Source organism: Macaca mulatta, chromosome 8, assembly GCF_049350105.2.
Source record: "Macaca mulatta isolate MMU2019108-1 chromosome 8, T2T-MMU8v2.0, whole genome shotgun sequence".
Classification (NCBI taxonomy): domain Eukaryota; kingdom Metazoa; phylum Chordata; class Mammalia; order Primates; family Cercopithecidae; genus Macaca; species Macaca mulatta.
Genome location: NC_133413.1, coordinates 143,168,383 through 143,195,234, shown reverse-complemented (window position 1 = coordinate 143,195,234; position 26,852 = coordinate 143,168,383). Strand labels below are relative to the sequence as shown.

The window sequence follows — 26,852 nt, the reverse complement described above, 5'->3', positions numbered from 1 at the left end:
AAGAACAAAACAAAAAAGCAAAACCAGATCAAAATGAAAAAATGATTCAGTAGAAAATATGGCAACTGAAGGAAAAGAGGTTAATATGTCTGATAAAAGTCTTCTGAATGCGAACATCTTTGATTATTCTGGAAGGCACAATATGGAATAGTTCATGAGGAAACGTGTCATATTCACTCAACTGATCATGTATTTCATTTGTCGCATAAAGAGCAAAAAAAAGCATCATTTACCTACTGACTTCAAATAACTGTTATTCGTGTCTCCAACTTAGAATACTAAACTAATATGAGAAACTCAGGGTCAACACAAATCTTGTATTATTTATATATATAGATATATAGGGAGATAGATAGATATACCCATGTGAAAGGTGATTTTGAAAAAGACTGCGCTAATTCTTGAAAAATTAGTAGTACTGAAACAGTAAAATCGTTAAAAAATATCATCACAGAGGCATTTTTCTTTCATTAAAAAGATTAAACTGAAGTCTAGACTACAAATATTATAAGAATGAATAAAATGTATTGCAGAGGGAAGTTATAGACAAGTGAGGACAAAAAAAATCTACAGGAATAGTCTTAAGTAAAAATAGCTATGCTGGGTCTTTTTATAACTTTCTCTTTTTTTTGTAATGAATCAGGCCTCTCAGTATGCTCAGATTATTAGTTGAGGAGAGTCAAACTACAGTGGAATCTGTGTTATTAAATGGTAAGGATTCTCAACCAGCAGTAGTCTCTAAGCAATAAATCAGTAAGAAATGTCTATGGTTTTTGCCCCTGGAATAGTTTCAAGCCTTCCCTATCATATCCACCTGAGTTTTTAAAAAGCAACTACATAAAAATACAATATAACTACAATCAAACTGTTTTTAATGTATCTTATAGGACAAATAACTATTTTTTAAAAATCTGTGCTCACTAGTTTTATTTATCACTGAAGAAGAAAGCTGAGATACAAGCGTCAAATCCTCGACTTGTATTAATTCTGGGGAAAGTGGTGATTTAGGGGGTTTTATACACCCAGAAGAATCTCCAGATTCATGTTTGCATTTCTTGCTGCGAGCCTTCCCTGAAGACAAAGTTGAGGATAACAGTGCAGGTTTCTGAGTGTTGGCAGAACTGCTAATGTCAGCTTCATTTTTTTTCTGACTTTGAGGTTTAGGTGAAATCGCCTGAATAAATAATAAAAAATTGATATTTTTATTTTGGCTTCTTCATTTTTGTTCTTGTATTCTATTTTGACTGTTAAGCAACTTTAGTATCCAGAAACATTGTTAAGCAACATATAACATTTCTATTACAAATGAAAAACCAAAAAGAACCCCACAAATTATTAACTAAAAGTTGAATAGGCTGTCTTTAAAGGGATGCTGTCAACTTTCAGTCTAAATTCATTTTTTAAAATATATTATTTGTAATATTTTCAGAATATAAAATGTTATCTTACTGGACAAATATTTTCAGTATTAAATAGAAATATACCCCTTTAGGAACCATAATTGCCAATGACAATAATTCGAAAAATAAACAGCATCTTCATGTTTTAAAGGATTAGAGGAATACTTAATTTAAGCTTTTGACTTTAGATGTTTTCTTATAAAATCATTTCTTTTATTAAGTTGAATGTGAAGGTCTAAGTAGACAGTTTCCCTTTAAAGAAAGATCTGAACAGGAAAACAATGACCAAATTAACAAAACATTATCTTTAACTCATTTTAGCGCTGAAAGCTAGAGTTTCATAAGCACAATGCATCATGAAATCAGAGCCACCAGCAATATAGAGTTAAAAGACTAAAAAACAATACAAAACAAGCAACAACAACAAAAAAAAAAACCAAAGAGATAAAGTGTAAGTTAAAAACATTGGATTTAAAAACAAAATACGTCGCATTCTTAGATGAGAGTTTTTACCTTCTTCCTGCCAACTGATACTTTTAAAAAAAAATTAGAACTTTGTCAGTTCTTTCATAAAAGAATATTTTTATTCATTTGGCTGTAAAATTTCCTACATATGTTAAAATATGTGTGAATGTGTCCATTTTTCAAAACAAGAGAAAATAGCTACATTGGATGAATTTGTAATCTATGGTGCTGCAATACCTCTATCTCTTTCTGATACACTTATCTGAGAGCAAAATATATAATATGCATTTTTTGAAAATCGATTCTACCATAGGCCTTTATAAACAGTCAAATTGCTAGCACCATAAACAACGTGCTTGTCCCCAAGAAATCTTTTTACTTTCGTATCTTGTGGAGAATAACTATCAGGTCTACTGTCTGCAGTTCTCTGGAGTATGAAAGATCATTTTCTGGGGACTAAATAAATAAATAAATAATTCTGTTCCCACTGAGACACAAGTCAAATTTTGCTGGGGAAGAAAAGTGCGTATTTGGTATTAAGTAGGGCACCTTGAATGCTCTACAGACAGCATGTTGGACATACCATATAAAAGGCCTGGTGTCAAGTGTCCCATTCATTCAGTTGTCATCATTTCTCTGATTGGATTTACTCATTATAAATGTGTATAAGTGCAGATTAATTATTTGAAAAGGTACTTCACAAATGGATAGTATTCCTAACCTTATCATAAAAGGTGTTGCCAGAAAAGTAATTAGAGCCATTACTTGTAAATAAACAATTTTATTGTTCATCTTCACATATGTGAAAGACATCACTACAGCATCCATTACTCTCAAGTTACAAAGTTATAAAACAAGATTTTAAAACTTAATATCTTGATAAGGTGCTTAACTTCTAAACAAGGAAAAATTAACATTGTTTTTAAAACTTACTGAGTTATTATGCATCTAATGCAAGTTTTATCCAAAAGTAAATATAACATGAAATATCCCTAATACAATAATCTATAATTAATAAGCTGAGAATTGGGGTTCAAGACCACAGAGTTTGAATTTTTTAAAAATATAAATAAGTCCATTAGCACAGTAAGTTTTGACTACAGGCCTGTTATCAGTCGATGTCATGAGTGACATTACTTCAACTCATTAGGAAACAGAGGTTAGTAACAATCAATACCTCTCCTTTAGGTCTATTGCTGATACCAATTGAGATATAATTAAAAGCTTTATAACTCGGCTTTTTAACTATGAAGCGAGGCTAACACATAGGATAAAAATAAGTGTTTGGTTACAAAACATTTTCACATTGAAGTCAACCTGAATGACAAATAGAAAATGAGGGAATGGCGTGGTGTTCCTTAAAATCTAAAATAATTTACAAGGTTTTCATTAATGATTGTTGGTCTCTTTGTTACAAAACTGGCAAGGACTCTCAAAATTTTTTAATTATGAAAATAGAAACAGCCGAGTTACACCATTTTCCTTTCTTTCTTTTTTAAATTCAAATTCAAAACGTGGTTTTCTGTACTTTTCTCTAAGATAGGTACTGCCCTCTACACTAACTTCCACATTTAATAAGTACTTTTCACAATCACATTCACCTCAGCAGGATTGTGCATAATCAAAGATTGACATTGTAATGAATTTTCCAGAAACATTTTATTACCCAAGTCCCTGATTTATCGCATTCTGAGAATACCATAAACAGTGGTGAAAATACAAAATATTGTTATATCTGGGACGTTGAATATAGTAATACACAGTAAAAAAAGTTATTTAAAATTTGGTTGATATATTGACAATAACGGCAAAGACTTAACCGTTTGATGATCACAGAAAATCAGAAGGTATGATTCAATGACATATTAATCAATTTAAAAGACCCATTGATTTAATACAACATTAATGGAGGCACCAAAACAACGCACTGTTATCAAATCAGGCCTAAAATAACCCTGAAAAACTCAATACAATATCAATTAAATTTGGAATAGCTTTTAAAACGCATCTAGAGGAGAGCAAAAGATACTCATTTTAAAGACTTCTTTATTAGGCTACTAATAAAGAAAAGTAATACAAAAAGGATATATTAAAACTACATTAAGGCTCAGATTTTAAAACAGGAGAACCAAGGAAATCCAGTTATGGCTATTACTGCGTTCTTATAGTCTTACAGTGCCTAAGAAGTTAAGCCCTTAGAGAATGTAAAAGCATGCACAGTTCATTATGTACAAGTATTGTGGGAATCTGAAGGTAGCCAAGGCAAAATCTAGCAACTGCAACCTTCACTTTTAAATTCCTCTATTAGGTGGTTTAAAGACAGACCCTTAATAGTTTTTTAAACTCTCTTTTTTTGTAGTTATTAAAATATACATCCTAGCAAAAATGTATGGCTCATTGATCAATTCATAAAACACATAGTCAGTCTAACAACACCAATTGTTACAATATAAAAGAAACTTCTTACAAAAGAAGTTTTATTAGATGTCAAAAAACCCTGTTTTAACTCACAAATGGAAAGTATTTGTGTAAGGGTCTTTTTGTAAGCTAGTTAAAGGTGATCCAGCTGGAAGCTTATACCCTGGGATGCCTGTCTCCAGGCCTTCAAATTTTGGAGACAAAGGCTTTAATGCCAGTCTATGAAATCAAACACTAATGAAGTCTGTAGTTATCTGTATACCTTGGAGAAGGCAGAGTTAAAAATATATCATCAATTAATTAGCTTCCTATTCCCATATCTGATCAAAAGGGGAATTTCAATTACGTAGATATTAGAGCTCCGTGATCATTCCAGTGGGAACCCTGAAAAAAATCAAATGCTACCATTTCATACCTGCTCCAGCATTGGAGCTGTTTCATTGTAGTCTTCCTTTTTTTCAGCACCATCAACCCCAACAGCTTTGGATGCCAACAAACCTTGAGAAAAATTGTACAGAAATTGCTTATTAGAAAAAATACTGATTTACACCCTAATTAACTTTTCAAAAATCTTAGCAGTTGAAATTTCCTATACTTTTTAATATATAGGAAGTAGTCTCAAATGTTTTCTTTTCGAAAATACAAATATGCTTAATAATAAGCCAAGGGACTGAATCAGAACTTAAGAGTTGCTTACCCAGTTGTGTGGGTTTTAATATTACTCAATGAAATCACCAAAAACACACACTTGCACACATACATTTATTCTGTAAAAAGTTAAAATTCTATGTCTTCATGTCCAGATTAAGGTTGCTCAGGTTGCTAATACTTATAATACAGGTTTTGTCTATACAACTATAAAAACAGAATAAGAAGAAATCCTTCCAAACATCTAGAACATAAAATAAGATTTTATGTTGTTTTAGTAGCTAAAAAAGCTACCAATTCTTAAGTTCATTCAGATCCTTTTAATCTACGCTTTATGTGTGCCCAGTTGTACCTCATCTTCTTATAAGAGTTTAAACACAGAGATGGATCTATTTTATATTAAGGGGAAAAAAGTGTGGGTCCTTCCTAGAACATCTGAACTTAACATTATAGTTTATTTTGTCATTTTGTCTATAAATGACAAAAATTTTTAGAAGTCCCAGTTTTCTTCTATGTATGTCACTAATTCTCAAATTTAAAAGACAGAATAGGCCAATGCGGTGGCTTATGCCTGTAATTCCAGCACTTTGGGAGGCCGAGGCAGGTAGATCACTTGAGATCAAGAGCAAGACCAGCCTGGCCAACGTGGTGAAACCCCGTCTCTACTAAAAATACAAAAATTAGCCAGCTTGGTGGCAGGCGCCTGTAATTCAAGTTACTCAGGAGGCTGAGGCAGGAGAATCACTGAAACCCAGGAGGCAGAAGTTGCAGTGAGCCGAGATCCCGCCACTGCACTCCACCCTAGGTGACAGAGTGAGACTCCGTCACCTCCCCCCAAAAAAAAGACAGAATATTTTATTGTAATATATAACTATCAGTTTGAATCCCAAGACATTAAAACTCTGCTTTAATAAAATATAGGCATTTACTTGGTTAAAATTATTTGCTAAGCCTGTCAGATACCTTCAATGAAGTCTAGTTTATAAGCTTTGTTTAAGGCCACCCTGCTCATAAAAAGTCACCAAAATTCATTTCTGTGTCATTTCAAAGTTGTCAGTTACCTTCAATGAAGCCCAGTTTATAAGCCTAGAACAAGTATTTGTTTTTGTTTATGGTCACGCTGCTCATGAAAGGTCACTAAAAATCATTTTTTGAGTCATTTCAAAGTTGGCCACACACAAACTTTGCTCCAAAGGAAGCATGTTTAACAACTGACAACTTAATAGTAAACTGACTACAGCAATTATACTACATACATTACAGAAGCTGTCCACAACATATTTAACAGGAGAAAAATGGTGCCCCCTCAAACACAGTATGATGTAGAGGTATCCATGAGGCAACATGTCTTGACTTTATCAGATAGCTACCCTAAAGAAGTTAAGTGATCAAGGTAGGAATTCACATATTAAAATTATATTCTTGGGCCCAGCACGGTGCCTCACGCCTGTAATCCCAGCACTTTGGGAGGCTGAGATGGGAGGATCACCTGAGGTCAGGAGTTTGAGACCAGCCTGGCCAACACGGTGAAACCCCATCTCTACTAAAAATACAAAAATTAGCTGGGTGTGGTGGCACACACCTGTAATCCCAGTTTGGGAGGCTGAGGCACGAGAATCACTTGAACCTGGGAGGTGAAGGCTGCAGTGAGCCGAGATGGCACCACTGCACTTTATCCTGGGGGACAGCGTGATACTCTGTCTCTAAATAAATAAATAAATAAATAGATAAATAATAAAATTATATTCTTAAAGTAGTACTCGAGCAAATTCTAAATTAGGCAAAAGGTACCTAGTACTCAGAATGTACTTTAAAATAAAAAAGGCTGAGTGTAAGACAATGATTTTGATACATCTATGATTAGTATTAAAACTGGTATTTAAGGTCTGGCACAGTGGCTCATGCCTGTAATCTTACACATTGGGAGGCCGAGCTGGGTGGGTTGCTTGAGCCCAGGAGTTTGAGACCAGCTTGGGCAATATAGCAAGATCCCATATCTATATTTAAAAATAAGTAGAAAACAACAACAACAAAACCCTGGTATTTGTACCAGTTTGAGATTTAAAAAAAAAAAAGCAAAAACCAAAAAAACTACATAGTTTGTTACAGTCTCACACCACATCAACTGTATATAAACAATTTTACAAAAACAGCTTCAATCCTAATTATATTCTGAACATACTGAATATTTATTTAACATTTAAAGTCACATTCATTAGGTTTTTATTCTCCAGCTAATATTCTTAAGGCCCAACAAACTATTGAAATAAAAATAATTAGAAAATCAAGTTGTTCTTTTGCAGGAAACTGAGTAGAGTTCTTTTTCTAAGGACTATTCAAACAGGAAAATTTTGCTATTTAATATATTTATATAATTATATCTTTTACTTTCTTTCCTTTCATATAGGTGGTAGAAATAGTTTTTAATACTCAACAGATGAAACAGATCACAAACTAAAAAACTGAAAATAAGGTACCACAAGTAATAAAAGAAACAAAATAATTCACCCATAACATACGGATTTACATTAGGATATTACAGATCCAGTTTATTAAAATCCCTTTCCATTAATGGTTTGAGAAGGAAAAATAAAAGTATTGTAATGTGTTCATAAAAAGTAATGAGATTTCAGAAAAACTACTTAAAATCAGATTTTAAAATGCATACTTGGTTATCTAGAGAATTTAAAAGCCCAAATATGATTAATAAAGTTTTTTCACGCTTTACATTCACATCAACTTACAAAAGAGTTATTAAATATAAACAACAAAATGGAACAAATAATAAAATAGGTACTTGAAGAGACAACTCTGACTACTTCTGCCTTAAGAGGCAGTCCAAAATCTGTTACCTTAACCTGCTAATATTCCAGGAAAAAATGCACTATCCACAGAAAATGAAAAGAATTAACTGAAAGGAAATTATCAGCAAGTACCTATTAATTATCAATGTATTACTAACAGGCCCTCTTCTAGAAGAATATACCTATGGGATAAAATTGCCCAGTAAGACTGCATTATGCTCCTTCAAGAAATTATTTAAATTTAGGTAAAAGAAGAATATCAAACAGTCATCAGTTCCACCCACCAACAAAGTTACAACTTTCCAATATTCTATATTAGCCATAAAAAATACACAGCTGGTCTTTTCCTGCCAATAGAAATAAGTAGAACAGAGCCCAGAGCTCCCTGGAATGGGAAAGGGAAACAAAGAAAGAGCAAAGTGGTTAAATTCTTGGTCTACTTTTCATCCAGGTATTTCAAAACACAATCTTCTTGCTGGAACTAAGAATCAAATATTCTTGATATTATTATCAATAACATACTACTGGTCAATTCAAATTTCAGGATTTTTTAAACTTTTTAAATTCCTTAAGTTACAAAAACACACCTAAGCTACCTGAAATTCCAGAAACTCTTAGAGCCTATTAGAAAGAGACCATGCACTAACTGCTGATGTCTTTCTCCTTTGGTCCCTCGATAATCTGCAGTGTAGTCTACTCAAATTCAATTTGTTTGCAACTTTGTCCCAAAAGTATGGACTACTAATTTTCTAAGTAAAATCATTTATTTCAAATCAGTATGCATAAGCCATAAAATAATAGCTATCAATAAGGTACATTACATAATGAAAAATATGAACCAGGAAGTTGTGTGTGTTTGTGTGCATCTATTGCATAGTATATGGAATATGTATATATGCACATATATGAAATATGTATATGTGTATATATGGAAATATATATGTATATATGTATATACATATATACATATTCCATATACTGTGCAACTATATTTTCAATGTCTACCTACTTGGAATCTTTGAAAAAAGCCATCCTTGTAACATTCTCTATATATAAATCAGGTTTAAAATCATCACATGGTATGTATGTGGCAAAGTGAATAGAAAGAATGATAAATATATGAATTAAAGTTATCCAATAGCTGGTCCACTTATTTAAGGTAGAACTCTTTTAAAAAATAACAAAATAGAGTGGAGAGAAATACATCAGAGCAGGCTGCCATGATCCCAGCCCCAATCCTCTCAGTAGTAAAGGACAAAAAGACACATACAGATGAGCTTGATAAATTTAAAATATACCATAATGCCATAACAAAATTACTATGTTAGTTCTCATTTATCTTTATAACCTATAAATGAAATTTACTGTACAAAGGCAAGCCTGAATTTCAACTACTGAAGACAATCTTACAATATCTATGGTCTTTTTGCATGACATAGTTGCAACATGAAATCAGAAATAGATGTAGAAAGATGAACTATTAAAAAGATTATCACACACTTAAATTTTCTGAGTAAATAAAAAGATAGTAATGGCTTCACATTCATAAAATCTTATGCTTTGCTGCTGCTGTCAAACTATAACTTATTCATCTGAGACCCCCGAGGGAAAGTGAAGAGAAAATCCCTCCATGGAAGGGAAGGGTGTTACTAAGCAACCAGTATTACAAACTTGAGGCACATGGTAAAATGGTACTTTCTTTCCCCACTACTGTCTTTTCAAGGCCATAGAGAAATAATGCATCATTGTGGGCTCAGCTGAGTTTTTCTGTTGCAGTTTTTTTGTTTTTTTACTTCTTTAAACGTTGAGCTTGAATCTCCCAATAAGGCATATGTAAGAGTATATTGACTGAAACTATTAAAAGCAGGTTATCCAAATTGAAGGAAAAAAAAACATGATGCTGGAAAGCTGGCAGTTGTATCATGTCAGCGTCACCTCCGTCTTCTTTGATCTCGACTCCTCCAACAATGCTGTTTCAATCTTTGTATCACAGGAGTTAGAAATACTACTCCACTTCTGCCCAGCACATAGCACTGGGTTCCATATTTTAAGGCAAAACTGAAGTCTCATGCCATAAAAACAATCACTTAGAGAACATTTGGCTTTCTCCTTAATAGTTTACAAGGAAAAGGTATAACGGGTTAATTGATTTAAAATATTTCCTCTCCTGGGGCCAAATATGTCCTTTATCAGACACAGGCATGAAAATAATATATACAAATGGCAAGAGACTAAATATTCTCACCTGCTGAAACCAATTATAATCACCTAGATGAACAATATAAATAAAACAGTGGTTCTAAACAACCCTCAGCTCCAGAGTCACCTTTCAGTTAGCTTCCTCTCTTCAGAAAATGGTCAAAATGTTCAGTTTACATTTATTCCTAAATCTGACCATGAAATCAAGCTTCTTCAAGTTGAAGCCAACAAAGGTTTATACAGCTTAATTAGGCCACAGGCACTAAAAAAGGTTCTGTCCTCATAATAAGAACATATGACTAAATCATGAAAGTATTTAAATTCCCCTTTTAACATTTACTCAGAAAAGGTAAATATGTTCACAATTTCTTTTGAAGACTAGAATTACCAGGCTGAATAGACCATGAAAACGGCAGGATGTAGTATGACTGGCCCCAATTCTAATCCTTCAATCCCCTCTTCCATGAACACTAACCAGGCTAGAATTTTCAGTGTTTTCTAACAGCCTAGCACGGCTATTTCCTAAACTAAACTACAAGAAATCATACGGAAATAAGCCCAGATGCTAGTGACCAACCTGAAGAGTAGAAATTAAAAAAACAACAAGAAACTTACAGAAATACTTTCACATCAGAAATTCAGAAATTAACAGATTCAGGAAGTAAATGTAAGTCAGTCATCTTTCCAACTATATATGGCACCATCCTTAAGTAAGACTGGTCAAGTATACGAATGTATAAAAACATTTAAAACCTCAGAAATTGTGTCACCATAAGTTGACAAAATAATTCTTCTAGAAACTATTATCACCAATGTAATTTAAAAAATGACTGAGTTTTGTAGCATTCATCCTTATCAACCCTCACAACATCCCTGTGAGGTAGGTAGAAGATACGTGCTATTTTTCACATTTTACAACAGAAAAAGCTGACAGTGTTGAAAGACGCTGACTTTGAAGAACCAGAAAGTAACTGTCTATGTTAACAGGTCTATGACACTAAACCAAAACCATTTTACTTCATTAAAAATAAATTACTCTAAAATTAAACCTTCCATTTCCCACCCCCCCCCAAAAAAAAATCATTGTAGTTTACCAGTAATCTTGTTAAGTCGAGCTCTCTTTGCCTGAAATGAGTTGCCTTGATTATTTTTCCTCTTGTTTGATAATGTGCTCTCTGGCTGTGGAAAGACCATCTTTGGAACGTTCTCTACATGAAGTCCTACTTTTAATAGAACACATATATGAGAGTTTATCTAGAATCCAAAATTAAAACACATGATTTTTTAATAGCAAAATAGTAAAAATGTTTTTCACATTAGTTTTTTAAATCTACTACTTGATACAGACCTTTGAAAAACACAAATCCCTCCAGACTAGTATGTTAGAAATAAAAGACAACTAAAGCAGTTATTCTTAAAGCAGTAAGAAAATGACTTACTGCTTTTTCCGTATTACATATGAAGCATATACAGAAGCATATAAAAGGTTGAAGAAAAAACACAAAAGAAAAAATTTCAAACAAAAACCTGCTATCAAGAAGTTACAAATCAAAAGCTCAACCTATTTCTATTCAAGAATACTGAGGGCATCCAGTATCAAGTAACCCAAACTAGACTATTAATTTTCAGGTCTATCTGTAAAATGCTAGAAAAGTTAGCCATCATATTATGCTAGGGAAAAAAGCTTAAAAATTTAATTATACATTCAAAATCAAAGGGGCCAAGGGATTTGACTTTACTACATGAGTTTACCAGTGTCATAAGGAATTAACGTAAGAATGTATTTTGTACCAAATGTTTCACTAGATGTAGGCAGATCTTCCTTCTTCTCTACGTCTGGTGTGGCTATACAAGCTGAAGTTTCTTCCTTCTTTGAAGGTACTTTAAACCACTTTCTCTCATCTTTATCCTTATCTTTATTGCTGTTAGCGCTGGTTCGAGGTTTACTCCCTGTTTTGTTCTTGGCTGCAGCTGCAGCAGCTGCTTTGACTAAAGCTATCCAATCCTCCAAAGGAAAAACACAAAACATGTGAAGTATTAAAAATTAATTAAAATGTAATTACACTAATAAAAATATGTGTCACATTTTCAAAGCTATTTTCACATGTAACCAAACATAAATATAGAGAGAACAATATTTACATGATAGCTCAACATGGTAGGTTATCAAATTTAATAATCGAATGAGTTAGATTGTACAACCTCTCATAAAAATAGGAAGCACATTCAATAACAGGTATTCCAAGGATATATTTTTACAGGAGTTAAAATCTAAAATAGCAGAGGAAACCTATGGCAGATACGGAATACTACATGACATGCTACCTTAGTATTTTAGGGCTCAAATGTTGCATTCCATCTCTTTCCCATAATACAAAGGACTATAAAAGAAGGGAAAAATGCTATCTTGCAATTCTACAAAGATTAAAAATAGTGTATTCCCACCTACCAAATTGCTATTCCTTATTAGGATGAATGTACCATTCAAATTATAGTCAATCTCATAGAAATCAAGAAAGGTATGATTTTTATTATTTTCTAAAGCTACTGAAGTTCAGATAGCAATTTATCACAACAGCTTAATAATACTGATGAAGAAGAAAAGAGCTCCATTGACCAAGGTAAAGCATTAACTGTCAAAACTCCATATTAATTTATCTCCCCATACAACATCCTAGGTCTTTGTTTGGTATCATTCCTCTGAGGTGCAAATATTTATTTTTCCTGTGTTAGTTTGTTGTTAAATACATTTTACTATTGCATTTTTAACTAAAAATGCTTATTATAAAAAAAAAAGGTGTAAGGAAGTATAAAGTGGTCCTAACATTTTAATTTTCACAATCAAAATGTTTTTAAGACAAATATTTTAAAATAAATACAAATATCTCTACAAAGTGAATCTGCTGAGACCACTAAGCTTTGTCAAATAGACTACCAGTTCAGACTTACTCAAAATACCTTTAATCCCTAGTCCAAGCAACTAAAAATTTCACAACATCAAATGAATTTAATTCATGGTTTACATTAACAAATATAAGCAAAATAGGTTAATAAAATTAAGCAATGAACAATGTAGATTAACACTACCTTAAAAATACATGGTGAAAACAATAAGCCATTTAAAAAAAAATCTGTATTCTAACTCTTTCTCTCATGACTGAAATTAACTGAAAACATGTGATTGCACTTAACACATTCAATCATCAATTTTCTACTGAACACCCTGTCCTATATGCCAGGTACTAGGCTAAACATTCAGGAGACCGCAAGTGGTAAAAGACTGGTCCTGTTCATAAGTAATTCACGGGTAAATGCAATTAGCTATAAGCCGTGACAAGAGACGTACTAGAGAAATAAACAAAATACTATAGAACAGAAAAGACAAGACTGATTTTGACTGAAGAGAAAGACTAATGCAAAGCTTCAGGGAAAATGATAGATGAGCTGAACCCTAAAGGTAAGTAGGAATTTCCCAGGGAAAGCGGTAGTGGAAAAGGAGAAAAGGTTACTCCAAGCAAAAGGAAAAACATTAAACAAAGGCCAGGAGTGAAAGTGTACAGGAAAGTGAAAGAGCGATGAAAGGTTCAAGGAGCAACATGGGTAGGTAAAAGCAGTAAAACATGGGTAAAACATGGGTAGGTAAAAGCAGTATGGCTAAGTTGAGCTTTGAGACTAACATTTAAGCAGTAAGAAAAGAAAGCATCATCAATGAAAAAGAAAGGATTGAGAGAGAACAATCAACAAAGTGGGATGAGAAACAGAGAAACAAGAATAAGTATAATCAGACAACCAAAAGGAAAGTGTTATATGCCAGAGATCATATGTTTGCAGACCTATTAAGAGTAGAGCATTTAATTCTGGTTCCATATTGTGGGGAAAATGTTAAGTTGTCAGAGTTACTGGAAAATGTCAGAAGTAATTTCCATCCCAAGTTGTTTTCTACCTCCAATAAAGAAAAAAATTAAAAAGAGACTCATACTGCACCTTTTAAAATCTAAATGCTTTTTAAATGCTTTTTAATCATACGACTTGCATGGGAATCACTGTAGCTGTGTGATTAAAGAATTCTCTCATTGTTTTGCTCTTTTATTTTTACGTAGAGTTCTATTTTGTGTTTGCTTTTATGTTTATTTACATAAATTTATGGGATTCATGTGAAATTTTGTTACATGCATATACTTAGTAGTGATCAATTTAGTGTATTTAGGGTGTCCATCACCCAAATATAGTACATTTTTATTAACTATAGTCATTCTACTTTGCTATCAAACACTGAATCTATTCCTTCTATAGAAAAGCTTCATTGTTAAAAATAACTGAAGTGTGATCTTTCCATCAACTATAACTAATAATGATGTTTTCAAGCTTTTTGTAGATAATAGAATATTGCACTAAAAAGGGCAGTCTTTGAAATCAGAAACTCTGGGTTAAAGGAATCACTTTGCACAGAATAAGCAAAATTTTAAGTCAGTCAGTCACTCAATTCTCTAAGTTCTGAATTCTTCAAATGCGAAACAGAAATATTAGCCATACCTATGTCAAAGGTTCTATGAGAATCCAGTGAAAGAATGTACACAAAAAATGTTTTGTAAATATTAATAGCAAAGGACTTATGAGCCAACCATTAACACTAGTGAGTTACAATGTAACTTTTGTATCAGCACACCCTCAGGAAGAAATGAGAGAAAAGGCAAGTACTTCTGTTACAAGCTTCCAAATTAAATATGTAATGGCTCAATCTCTCATCCTGTAATTACTACTGCTCTTATTAGAGAAGAAAACCAGAAGGAACAAGGAGGTATCTCATAAGATGAAGGAATCAATCACCCTCCTATAATATATGTCAGTTTCATAGCTATTTATGTATCAACACTACCATGCCACACAAAATTATGTGGAAGAAGAAAAAAATGTAGGTAGGGAGAAAAAGAGGGGATCTTATTTTGGGCTGTTAACATGTCTACCTTCTTTCCCAGTGAGAAAAATGTCTACAAAGAAAGTATTAGAAGGACTACAGCTCACATTGCACCCACTATAATATTAAAAGCTCTTTAAGGTGCTCAAGCTAACCTCTTAATGCAAGCAGAAGTTTATCCAGTATTAACCAACTGGTTCAAAGTCAAAGACAACAGAATTAAGACTTATTTAGGCTTAAGAATATTAATTAATCTGGAGGTTTGAATATGCCAAAGTGTTATTAATGTCACATTTTAGACAGGTTCAGGAAGAACATTTCCACAGTGCATTAATTTGATGCACTATTCTTCGCTAGCTTAATTTAAAAATTATCTTTATAGAGAAATTCTCAAAGTCCTCAAAATCTTGCAGCTATATTACGCAAGATAGCCGCCCCCCGCCGCCCTTAGCTTTGCCCAAATAACACCTGATTTGGCATATTTCCTTGATGAAGGCAAGTCAAAAGCTTGTTGGGAAAAAGCAACTCATAAAATGAGAGTCATTTATGAAACACAATTCTACAAATATTGTTAACATTGCTGTAATTAAGAATTCTAAAGAAAAAATGAAAAATATACTAATATAAAAGAAATATACTACTACCCAAATATTATTTCAATTGTTTTGTATCTTGGCACTGATCTTAATGTTACAATGCATCATAGTGTGACTAAAGAATCACTACTTATTAAAAACAAACATCCATAACATCCAATAAATTTAATTTTTACAACCTGTAATTTTACCACAAACCAAATTGGCTCAGTGTCTCACTTTGACAAAACAAAGTTTTAAGGCAATAATATTAATGTCAATTCATGAACATATCTGATCAACCAGAATAACAAAATAATTGTTTTAAAGCAAAAAAAAAAAAATTGAGACTTTTGTTTAACCAGGTATATACTAAACAATGTTCCCAACATTTTAATCAATCTATGTAGTAACCAAGAAATCACACCACTGAATGCTTAAAAGAACACTTTATTTATACACACATGTGGGAAGACACAAAGCCACTTCCTGATCAAAAGCATTTTTATTTTAAATTGCATTTACATGTTGATTAGAGGAAATCTGCTTGCTAATCATTTCATAACTAAATTTTTGAAAACCAGGCAATTTAAAACAATCACACTTATTTCTTCATGAATGTTTTTAATGTGGTAGTTATACATTTCTAGAGCACTAAATGTTTATACTTTACTGAAGCTGACCAGGTAATTTCAATACATTTCAGAATGACAGTTTACACCGCATGTTATGGAACAAATATGTAGCATATTTCCACATTAGACATTTTTACAGACTACTTTCAATTTCTTAAAATTAATTGTAGGTCCAGGTGCTGAAAATCCCAAATAACAGCAGAATATAAAAGAAAATATTTTAAATTTCTAATGGCACCTTTCTTTCCAGTATTTCAGAAAACATAGCCAACAAATGAAATTGTGGTTTTACCTCCACCCAAGATTCTCCTTCCAATGCTTACCGTCCATTCTTGCTTTGAGCAGTGACAAAGCATACAATACACTGCTTCCATCATATGACTCAGAGAGCCCTATCTGAAACAGCCTACAGAGTGTCAGGTAAGCGCCTTTTAAAGGAAGATAAATGACTATGATTTGTAGAAGGAAAGAAGAAGATAAGAACTCAATGTAAAATTTTGTATTAAAAAATTTTAACTTTCTAAATGACATTATATACCAGGAAAAACAAAACAAAATTCAAAAAAAAAAGGCACTTACCTCACTTCCCATAGACTGGTTACACGATCCAGCTGGGTCGATAGGACAACACCAGCTTAGTGGATGCTGGGATTTCACCTGGAACAGAAACTAGTGACCTATAACTTTAGCAGGTCTAAACCAAAGAAGCAAAAATCAAATGTATAATTTATTTTACAGTCTAAGCTTCCTTTTCTTGCTGCTATTTGGGGCTATCAGCACATAACCCTACAATTAGTTCATTTAAAAATATATATATATAAATATACTTTGAACAATCACCGTTCAAGAAGATGTGCCTTTGGGTAGCTAGGAATACTGAACACTCTTACCTGCCCCTTAGCATCCTCGGGCATGGCTTTAATGTGCATTCTTTTTAAACAACGAATCACTCCATCATAAAACTGAACTGTAAATGTTCCTGAAACAGGAGCAAGTCAGAATCATTAGAAAATATAATTCAAGCTTACAGCAACACTTGAAATCTAACAAGTAGTGACCTGCATAGATAAATGCTTAGGAATGCAAAAACTACAAATACTCCTGTTAAGGACTCCATCAAGTTTAAGTTTACTTTCTCCCTCCCTCTAAAAACAACTCTGAACTCCTGTTTCCCCTAACAAGTACACAAATTAAGTCTTGATAAGTTAGTTCCATGTAATTCTGATTTTTACTAAGAAATTTTATAATTTTACAATAATTTAAATGTTTAGACTCATAACATAGCTGACAAAAGTAAAATCATTACTTACAAAAATATATATTTCCATAGGCATTACCATTTGCTCTTTGAATGTTTCTTTCAAAAGAAGTAATACAGAGAAGGAGCTGATATGCAAAAAAGATCATTTACCCTGGAAAGGATTATTCCTTGGGCAATAACAACAAACTGGAAAATAAGAATTATAGTTCTAGATTTTAAAGCTAGAAAATATTTTACAAATCAACTAGATAAAAGTCTTCACAAAGTAGCTCAGAACACTGAACTCTAGAGGAAGGCTAAATGCTATACCCAATGGCATTCACCTAAGTGGCAGGTAGCATGGCCATAATTAATATTTCCAATCTCGTCTAGTCATCCATGTCTTTCCTACAAACTCATCCTACTTGAAGGCCTCAAGATTGTTTGTCTATTATGAAGCATATTCACTTTCTGTTACAGACCCCATGCTTTCAAGTCAATATAAACCAGTCCTAAAGATATATAAATTATGCATAATGCCTACTTAAGGAAATTCAAATGTTTTTCTGTCATTTCCTAGATAAATGTTCTTCTACCATTTCCCCAATTAAGGCAGAATCTCACTTTAAGTAAACAGATACTTGGTCTTTATAAAAGAATTATAAATTATAAACAAGAAATATGACGATCATTACTAATGTCCTTGGGGTTGGCACCAAAGCCAATAATATATATGTGCAAAGATTTTTGTGGGGCGTACTTTGAATAACACCATGATTTTATATCTTTCTATAATTAGCATAATGTTGAATTTCACAGATATAAAAATTCAAGTTATACAAACAATTGATCAGGTGAATATTAAGGATGTATGTAAAGACACTAGAAATATTTTGAGAATGCCAAACTCTGCGTACACCTTGCACTCCCATCTTTCCTGCAACTTTCTGTCTTCCTTCTTCAACACAGCATTCCAGAAAAACTTAGCTTGTACACCAGGCCGTCTGGGCATCAATACCTCTCTGCCTTTGCTCATGCTGTTTCCTCTGTTGTGATGCCTTTCTCCTTTCCTTATGTATATCTAAACCCCACTCCACTCTTCAAGTACCATTCCCAAGATGAAAACTTCCCCAATACTCCAGAACACCCTGACTGGCCCCTTTTCTTCGCTTCTATATGCTATATTACAAATGCCTAAATGTTCACAATTGTTCATTTTGGTTTGCTGTTACATTGAATGGACGGCTTCTTTTGCTCTTCTGATTTTTGTCAAGGTGGGGAGGGGGCAGGACTATCCACCACTTGGGACATACAGATATCACAGTATTAATAGCTTTCAGAAAACAAATAGTATCTGCCAATATTTCAGTATGTGTTCACTGAAACTACTCTTGAAATCGCTGGGATCACAATCAGTATCATCACTCTTCCACTAAGGTAAGCTGAATTTTCTATATTAAATGCCTGCAGATGAAAGGGATAGAATAAAGAATGAGGGTGGTTTTGTTCTGAGTGTGTGTGATATGTGTGTACTTGCATCTGCACACACACAGGGAACTTGATGCATGGAACGAAGGTCCCAAAGCTCTTAAAAGAAACTGTTATGAATTAATGTAGAGGGCAATGACCGTGTAATTTTACTTCGTTTTGGGTACATCCTATTACCCAACAGAAGAGATTTGACTTCTTCCTTTACTTCCACAAATTGTTACTGACTGTCTACTATGTGCTAGGCTCTGGACTAGACACTCAAGAGCCAACGTGAATAAGACTTGGGAATGTAAGCTCCATAACACAGCTCCACAGAAGTGTAAGTGCACAGGGAAATACAGGCCCCACTAGAAAAGAAGAAACAGCCTGCACACCTGACAACTGAGATGTCTCTCAACTCTTTCTGTAGCGGTAACCAGTGGTAAGAAAATCATAGCCATATTCATGATTTCAATTCATTAAACAATATATTGGATTAAGGTCTTTATAAAGTTATATCATGATTTCTAGCTAGACTACTATGATTTTTATTTTTCCACACCTAACATTCCTTAATATATCTCTGTTTTCTCTTCTGTCTTCTCTTACCTCCTATTTTCTCTCAAGTTTGTTGTTAGATTAAATCCTCAGCTTAAAAAACTCTTCCATGGCTCCCATCACCTCCAAATAAAATTCTAATTCTTTAGCAAGGTTACATGACACTTCATATACCAATCTTTGCCTTTCCCTCCAACCTGTACTCCAGCTATTCTATCATCTTTAAACGAATCTTTCATTCTAAGCAACCTGCAGTTCCTTAAAATGACATGGCATGCCTCTCCCACTTCTGTTATTTTCCACATATTTATTCCACCAGCAAAGCCTTTTGATCACTTCTTTAGCTAACTTAGTTGTCTTTCAAGACTCAGTTTAAAGGAAATGTCCCCTTACTTAGATTAAATGCCCTTCTTGCCAAGAAGCTGTCACTCAATGTTTGTTTCTTTAGTAATAACAATGAATACAGAAATCCCCCTTATCCACGATTTCGCTTTCCACAGTTGCAGTCAACCGCGGTCTGAAAAGGAGTGAGTATAGCACAATAAGGTATTTCATGAGAGAGAGACAAGGGAGAGTGAGAGAGAGAGGAAGGAAGAAAGAGAGAGACCACATTCATATAACTTTTATTACAATATATTGTTTGATTATTCTATTATTATTGTTAACTTCTTACTGTGCCTAATTTATAAATTAAACTTGATCATTCATATACATGTACAGTATAGGAAAAAACATAGTATATATAGGGTTCAGTAGTTTCCGAAGTTTCAAGTAGTCACTGGGGGTCTTGGAATGTAACCCCTGTGGATAGGGAGGACTAGTGTAAGTGGTCAAGTTTAAGAAATAACTTTAGTAGAAAATTAATGTATTACTGAATTAAACAAACATGTGCAAGTATTCCATAACTTTTTTAAAGGAGAAATTTAAAAAACAAAATATTCAGGTATGTTTTCAATAATAATTTAATTATTAATTCTTACAACTTTCCAAATAAGTCAGCATATGAATTCTGTTTTAAATTAATGATCTGTCCAACGATTTCCCAGTCTTCTGCAACACTAATAAGCCTAATTTCTGGGTTACTTTCAACATTTTTGATTACTTAAGTAACTTTGGCTCAGTATCTAATATTCTAACAAATATCCACAAAAAACTACTAGAAAATTAACTCAATTATCTGTAGAAATTAACGATAGGACAGCAGGGAGAGACACAATAAAGGAAATCCTCAAATTGGTAAAAATTCCATACTCTTCCCTCAGAAAATATCCTATGTATTTCACTTGTGAATTGAACTGATTTGAATTCCCCTAAATCTTTAACCTTTCCTCACACTCTTGGGTAGATGCTCATAAATAGAACTTGGTCACAAACTAGAAACAGAGAAGTAGAAATAAGATGCATATGATATAAGCCTGTGAATTGAAAGTTGAAAAATTTTAACCAACTATTTTTGTCTACTAATTTAAACACTACTTAGGTAGCACACCATGTAGCATTTTATTCTAGACACATATAACAAATTAAATGCTCCCAAAAAAGAATACTTACAGAAAATATAAAAGTTATACATGATGATATAACACACACTAATTAAAATTTAAAATATAGTGAAATTTTACTATTAATCTAATTTTAAGTCTCAGATCATTTCAAACACATACCTTCTTTGTTAATTGCTTCAATCTTGGCAGGGTAATAGCGACAGTCTGTCCAACGAGCCAGAACTTCTTCTCCAGCTTTAAAATCCTATTTTAAACAACTTTTAAGATCAATTCCATGTATATTAAATAAGCATTTCCTTAACAAAAACAGGCTTTTGTATAATTTAACAGAATCCTTTTAAAATATGTCATTACATAGCTGGCAAAACCAGCAAACAGAAAAAATCTGCTACTTACAAAGAAATCTTCCTCATCTTTTAGCCCTTCTTTTCTTAGTGCCGGTCTCTCAAGGGGTCGCAATCTATTGCTGTCCCAGTAAATCCACTCATCGTAACGATGACTCCAGCGCTCAAAATGGACCAACATCTTGCCCTCCTCATAGTCAATTTTTTCAATTCGTGATGGATACCTCAAAAATCAAAATGCTTCATATCAAGAGAAAATCCTTATATTTGTACAAAGTATTATACATAGAAGACTTAGCTGAACGTTGCTTACCATTAAAACCATGAACAAAACAATAAATACGTCCATATTTTAAAACTAATCAAAAAAGTCTGCTTGTCTTTATAAATGATTGTCCTCAAGATCTGAATAAATTCCTTGATACACTCCCAGTAGAAATATAAATGACTGCACTGTTTTGTGAAGTAATGTGGTAACATACATCAAGAACCTTAAACATATTCCTACTTTCTGACCCAACAATTCCAATTCTGGAATTATATACAGAAAACATTATTTGTAATAACAAATAAAGTGGAAACCATCTAAATATATGATTGGAAAAACTGAAGATTGTCTAGAGCTATGCAAACAATGATATATACACTGAATGAAATATTATGTAGTCACTGAATGTGGTGTTTACAAAGAATTTACAATGTGGGGAAAATGTAAAAAATAAGCACTCTACTTAGCATAAATATAAATATGTAAATTTTGTCTAGCAAAAAATACATCAGCATGTACACTGTCTTTATATGGCATAAGCTCACTTTCTTATTTTTCTGTATTTATCAATATTTTATAAAGAGCAACAATGATGGTAAGGCTCAGTAAAACCTTAAATTTAAAAACATAAAATATTTCATTGTTCTGTCTTGATGTGTGATAATTCTGTAATTCCAAAATAGGAATTTGTTAAAACTTTTTACAAGGAAAGTTGCTTCGTCATTCTTAATGTACTGTATTAAAATGTTAACAGATGACTCAATTTTTTTTAAAGCATGATTAAATAACATTCAGAACTCAATAGCAGCACACAGTGGATGATTCAACCATACAGTTTATCCCATATTCTTGCTAGTTTTTGCTAAATTCAGAATCTTTGTTTTCCCTGTGGAAAACTAGCTTTAAATATAAAGTACAATGGACTTTATATAACTTTGAAATGTAGGAACTGATTACTACCTAATTTATAGCTCAATCTTGCTATTCAGAGTTTTTTAGACATTTCAAGGATCATTCTCTGGTAGAGCTTCTTCCATATTTGACATTCAACCCCACTTTGATCTAATGATATTGAGTTCTTGGATTTTCCTCAAACATACATGGCTCTGTGTCAAGTATTTACACATTCTCTCAGTGTCAAGCATTCACACATTTGTGCTATTCTCCATTCTATTCTTTCTGCAGAGCCCTAAACCACCCTTTCCTTCCTTTGTATACAAATCACTGCAGACTTGGTCAAACACAGAACTGCTTGTGTGAAGAATTCTCTAACTCCTGGGGCTCCTGCTGCTCTGACAGCACTCATCTCATTATAGCTGTACATCATCTCTGCACAGGTTCTCACTCAAACTGGGTGCTGCAGAACATTTATATCTCTTGGAACACTGATATGTGTGTGGCACCAAAAAAAAAGGGTGTTGTCAAATAAGCTAGGGAATTACTGGATTAAAAACGTTAGGTTGTATTCTTTATTGAAAGACTTCTTGGTGCAGTCAGCGAGATGGAGATAAGGCATTCAGTGTTACTAGATTCAAGAAAATATGTAACCCCTTTTATCATGAAAATGTATTAACATTTCTTGAGATAGCAAATAGCTAAGAAAGATGAGGTTAAAAACGTTACTCTGGCCGGTGAGTTTCTGGAGACAAACAGTCATGTTTACTTTTGTAGTCCCCAGCACCTAGCACCATGACAGGACACAAAACTGCTATTCAGGGAATGTTTGCAGGAGTAAGAAGCAGCTTTAAAGAAAGGCAATTTGCTCATTTCTTCAGAACAAAGAAGGCAGTTGACCAAATTATAGCCTTGTTAGATGTTAGTCTTTTGCAGGGAGTAAAAAGAAAGGCATAAAAACAAGAAAACTTAGCAGATTAGCATACTTCCTGAGGTGGACGTGCCTACCCCACCCACTTAGAATCAATGCTGTAATACTTGTCTTTTGCAGTGTTGCTCTGGTTTTGTTTTTGTTGCCCTGGTTTTTAAAACATAAAAATTGTCAATAGCATTAAGAAAAACCTAGAACAAGGTTGTTCTTTATTTTTCAACCTTCACTAGCCACTAAAGTACTATAAAAAGATATTCTATCAATTATAAAAATTATTAAGTTTCTCTCAAAACATAAACACCTCTAATTTCATGTGCTTAATTTGTCTTATCATTTACATTTTGAATAAGAAAATAAGTTTATTCTTTAGGTTCCTTCATATTCTAAATGTATTCAACTCTATATATTTGAAACACTTCTCAAAGTGAGAATAGCCCACAGTAACAGAGTTAAACACATCTTTATTTTCACAACATGACTTAATTCAGTAAAGAATCAGCATCTAAGTGAGTTCAAATAATTTAAATCTGGATTGAATTTTAAAGTGACTTATGGTTTTTCTAAAATATTTTAAATTATTCTGGCTGAGATGCCTGATGCAACAACCAAAATGAAAATTATGTTTTGGGGATCCTCTTTAGGATAAGTCATAGCATGCTGTACTCTCTACATAAATATCTAGAAACCAATACATACACTTGGGATGAAGGCCAAGAATTAAATAAGTAACACAAATACCCCAGATTCTTCTCTATTTTAATTTTTATCATGTTCACTAATCAAATTTTGAATCTTAAAAGGTGTTAGAAATATTACCATTATCAAAAATGTCCAAATTTCTGTTCATTCATTAAACATTTATTTGAACATCCAATAAGACTAAGGCACTTGCTAGGCACTGTTAGTACATAAAAAGGAAACAACTCAGCCAGACACGGTGGCTCACGCCTGTAATCCAGCACTTTGGGAGGCTGAGGCAGATGGATCACCTGAGGTCAGGAGTTCGAGACCAGCATGACCAGCATGGAGAAACCCAGTCTCTATTAAAAATACAAAATTATCCAGGCATGGTGGCGCAAGCCTGTAATCCCAGCTACTCGGGAGGCTGAGGCAGGAGAATCGCTTGAACTCAGGAGGCAGAGGATGCAGTGAGCCAAGATCGTGCCATTGCACTGGGCAATGATAGTGAAACTCCGTCTCAAAAAAAAAGGAAATAACTCCTATCACTGAAGGGTTTAGCTTAGGGTCAGATTAGGAGAAAGAAAGAGAGAAGAATCAGAATATTTACTGTCACATGTATGTCAGGCTCTGTGTTTTTTACTTATTGAGTACCAACTGTTCTTTCTATATGTTTTCTCATTTGATCTTGGTAATCATCAAAGGTATAGAAAACATAGTGTACGTTTAACAGATGAAGACCTGTCCAAGAATACACATGGTGTAGCCAGTATTAAAAACCAAGACTAAGTGGAACAAAAGTCTGTACTCTATGCCAAGGAGAAATGCGATAAGGCCCATCTAAGTGATTATATCACACATAGTAAAACTGGTAAGTGTATACAAAAACTGTACACAAGATGCTTTAATAGTCCATAGAAAATCTGTAATTTACTGAAGGTTCTTGGGAGACGTTGTTTATGTTAGACTTGCTAGGAGACATCTAGAATATAGGCCTAATGAGCACAAACAAAGTGCATACACAGAGCATAATTCATTTACTCAGTGTTCACTAACTTAAAACCATCACACAACTCTGAGCTGGGCAAGCAGCCATGGATTTCAAGAGAAGTAGGATATGGTTATTTGTCCTCAAAGACCTCACATTCAGAGACTGGAGGAGCACTTAAAGGAAAGAGTAATAGTCCTTTTGGCTAGACTACATGGTAAGTAGTAAAGCAGGTAAAGGAGAATAGTAAGACATCAGATGGGACTTCTTAGCGGGGTTGAAACTTGAAGGGCTACAAAATAGCAAACTAATGAAACAACCGTTTACTCTACAGATAACAGGGAGTGCCTTAAAGTTTGTACTTAATTTGGTTGCCAGTTACATCTCAGAGGAAAAAAATCATAACATCAAGATCTTTGCAATACATGTAAAATGCATTAAATAGTAATTTAACATATAGCTTTGCACAGTGAAGTTATTTCTAGCAGATGGCTCATGGTAATAATGTTTTGATACATACAGTGAAGGAAAAACCCTGTTGAACACAAATGTATTTACAAATGCCTCTGTATACTGAACTACAACAATATTATTTTGATGTACTATTTATGTTTTATTCTAATTGACTGTGAATTAAACATAAGATTTTTCTGATTGAATTTGGAAGATGTAGTGTTAATGTTTTTGTTTTGTCATTTTTTTAAAGGTTGAATCATAGAAAGCTGTTACATTAAAGAATAGTGATTAGGCCCGATCCCAGACATTTATGAGTAATTTGGAAAAAGATTCAAGAAGTGGAAGACTGAAGTTTCAGAGTTTAAAGAGTCACAGATAAGACATCGGTAACAATGATTAGAGATAAAGAGAAAAGAAAACCACCACAGCTGGCATCTCTCAAGGGTTCAACCGAAAGAGACAGAGAGAAGGCAACTTCACTAAAAGTAAGATTTCTCAGTGCCAAAATTCTACATAGAGCTCTCTTAACCTTTGTATATTACTGCAATATACCATACAATTTCTGCTATGTACCTTGCCTAATTCCACTTAAAAATTCATGCATTGTTTAAATGTTATCTACTTATGCAGAAAATAATCACCTCCACTGCTGAGTCTACCTTGCTCTCTCACATGTCTTGTATACTTGAATCCCAGGAAAGAGTTTACCCTCAGAAAACTTAACAAGAAAAATAATTCACTCTAAAATGGACTCTTTATTGTTTATTTGGCTTAATGAAAATGAAGAGCATTCCAAAATAGAGAAGACTCTAAAATGATTCTTGCAGAATTTAACAGAATTTTCACATACTCAATTCTACTAATCTCAACTGATTTCTTGAGACCCTTTCTGAATTAGTGTGGGACCCTTTTGAATTACTGTCCTCTAATGGCCAAGTCAAACTGTAGCCATAACTAGAGTAGAGCAAAGCCATCACCAAGAATAAAATGTTTTTCACCTTCTCTCAACTCCTATAGCATTTTATTGCATTATCTGATATGTTGTCATTTTAACACTATGACTCCCACTTGTACAAGACTCTTCAGAGAGTGGCAGTATCTACAGATTCTGGACTGACACCATAATCTCATAAGAACAGAAACTGACCAAACAGGTTAGCTATACTGTAAACATACAGTATCAGTTCCCTGTTGTATCAACTCTTAAGTGTTATCAAAACATAAATATGTTTTGCTTAAAATTTATTTTCGCATATTTTACAGAAACCTAAAATGGGAATTATTACCAGTGAATTCTTATTCTGGCTCACATTGTTAACTGTTTTACAGGGGTAGGTCTGGACTCACCCACTAGATCAGGAGACTGAATTCCCTGAGGCTGCCTGCAAAATGTTATGTGCTTGGTGTAGATGTGTATGGGTATTCTTTTGAGGTGAGAATTTCCAAGTTAATTAGATTTTC

The 26,852-nt window shown here is 33.4% G+C and overlaps 1 protein-coding gene across 26 annotated transcripts in view; it reads right to left on the bottom strand.

Annotated features, from left to right (window-relative positions):
* The window catches only part of PHF20L1 (PHD finger protein 20 like 1), a 73,924-nt gene that overhangs the window by 33,569 nt on the left and 13,503 nt on the right, over window positions 1–26,852 (bottom strand). For 6 of the 26 annotated variants that reach the window (XR_013397428.1, XR_013397429.1, XM_028852923.2 and 3 more), the window contains exons 3-9: window positions 21,229–21,400; window positions 20,992–21,076; window positions 16,950–17,038; window positions 11,726–11,939; window positions 11,029–11,157; window positions 4,699–4,781; window positions 922–1,174 (exon numbers count right to left, since the gene is read on the bottom strand). Coding sequence is in view for 21 of the 26 variants with exons in the window: in XM_028852923.2 (XP_028708756.1) it covers window positions 922–1,174; window positions 4,699–4,781; window positions 11,029–11,157; window positions 11,726–11,939; window positions 16,950–17,038; window positions 20,992–21,076; window positions 21,229–21,400 (1,025 nt within the window). In the remaining 5 variants the exon portion in view is untranslated. Of the gene's footprint in view, window positions 1–921; window positions 1,175–4,698; window positions 4,782–11,028; window positions 11,158–11,725; window positions 11,940–16,638; window positions 16,729–16,949; window positions 17,039–20,991; window positions 21,077–21,228; window positions 21,401–26,852 lie in introns of all 26 variants that reach the window. The other 20 variants (XR_013397426.1, XR_013397427.1, XM_028852916.2 and 17 more) reach the window with 5 other exon arrangements.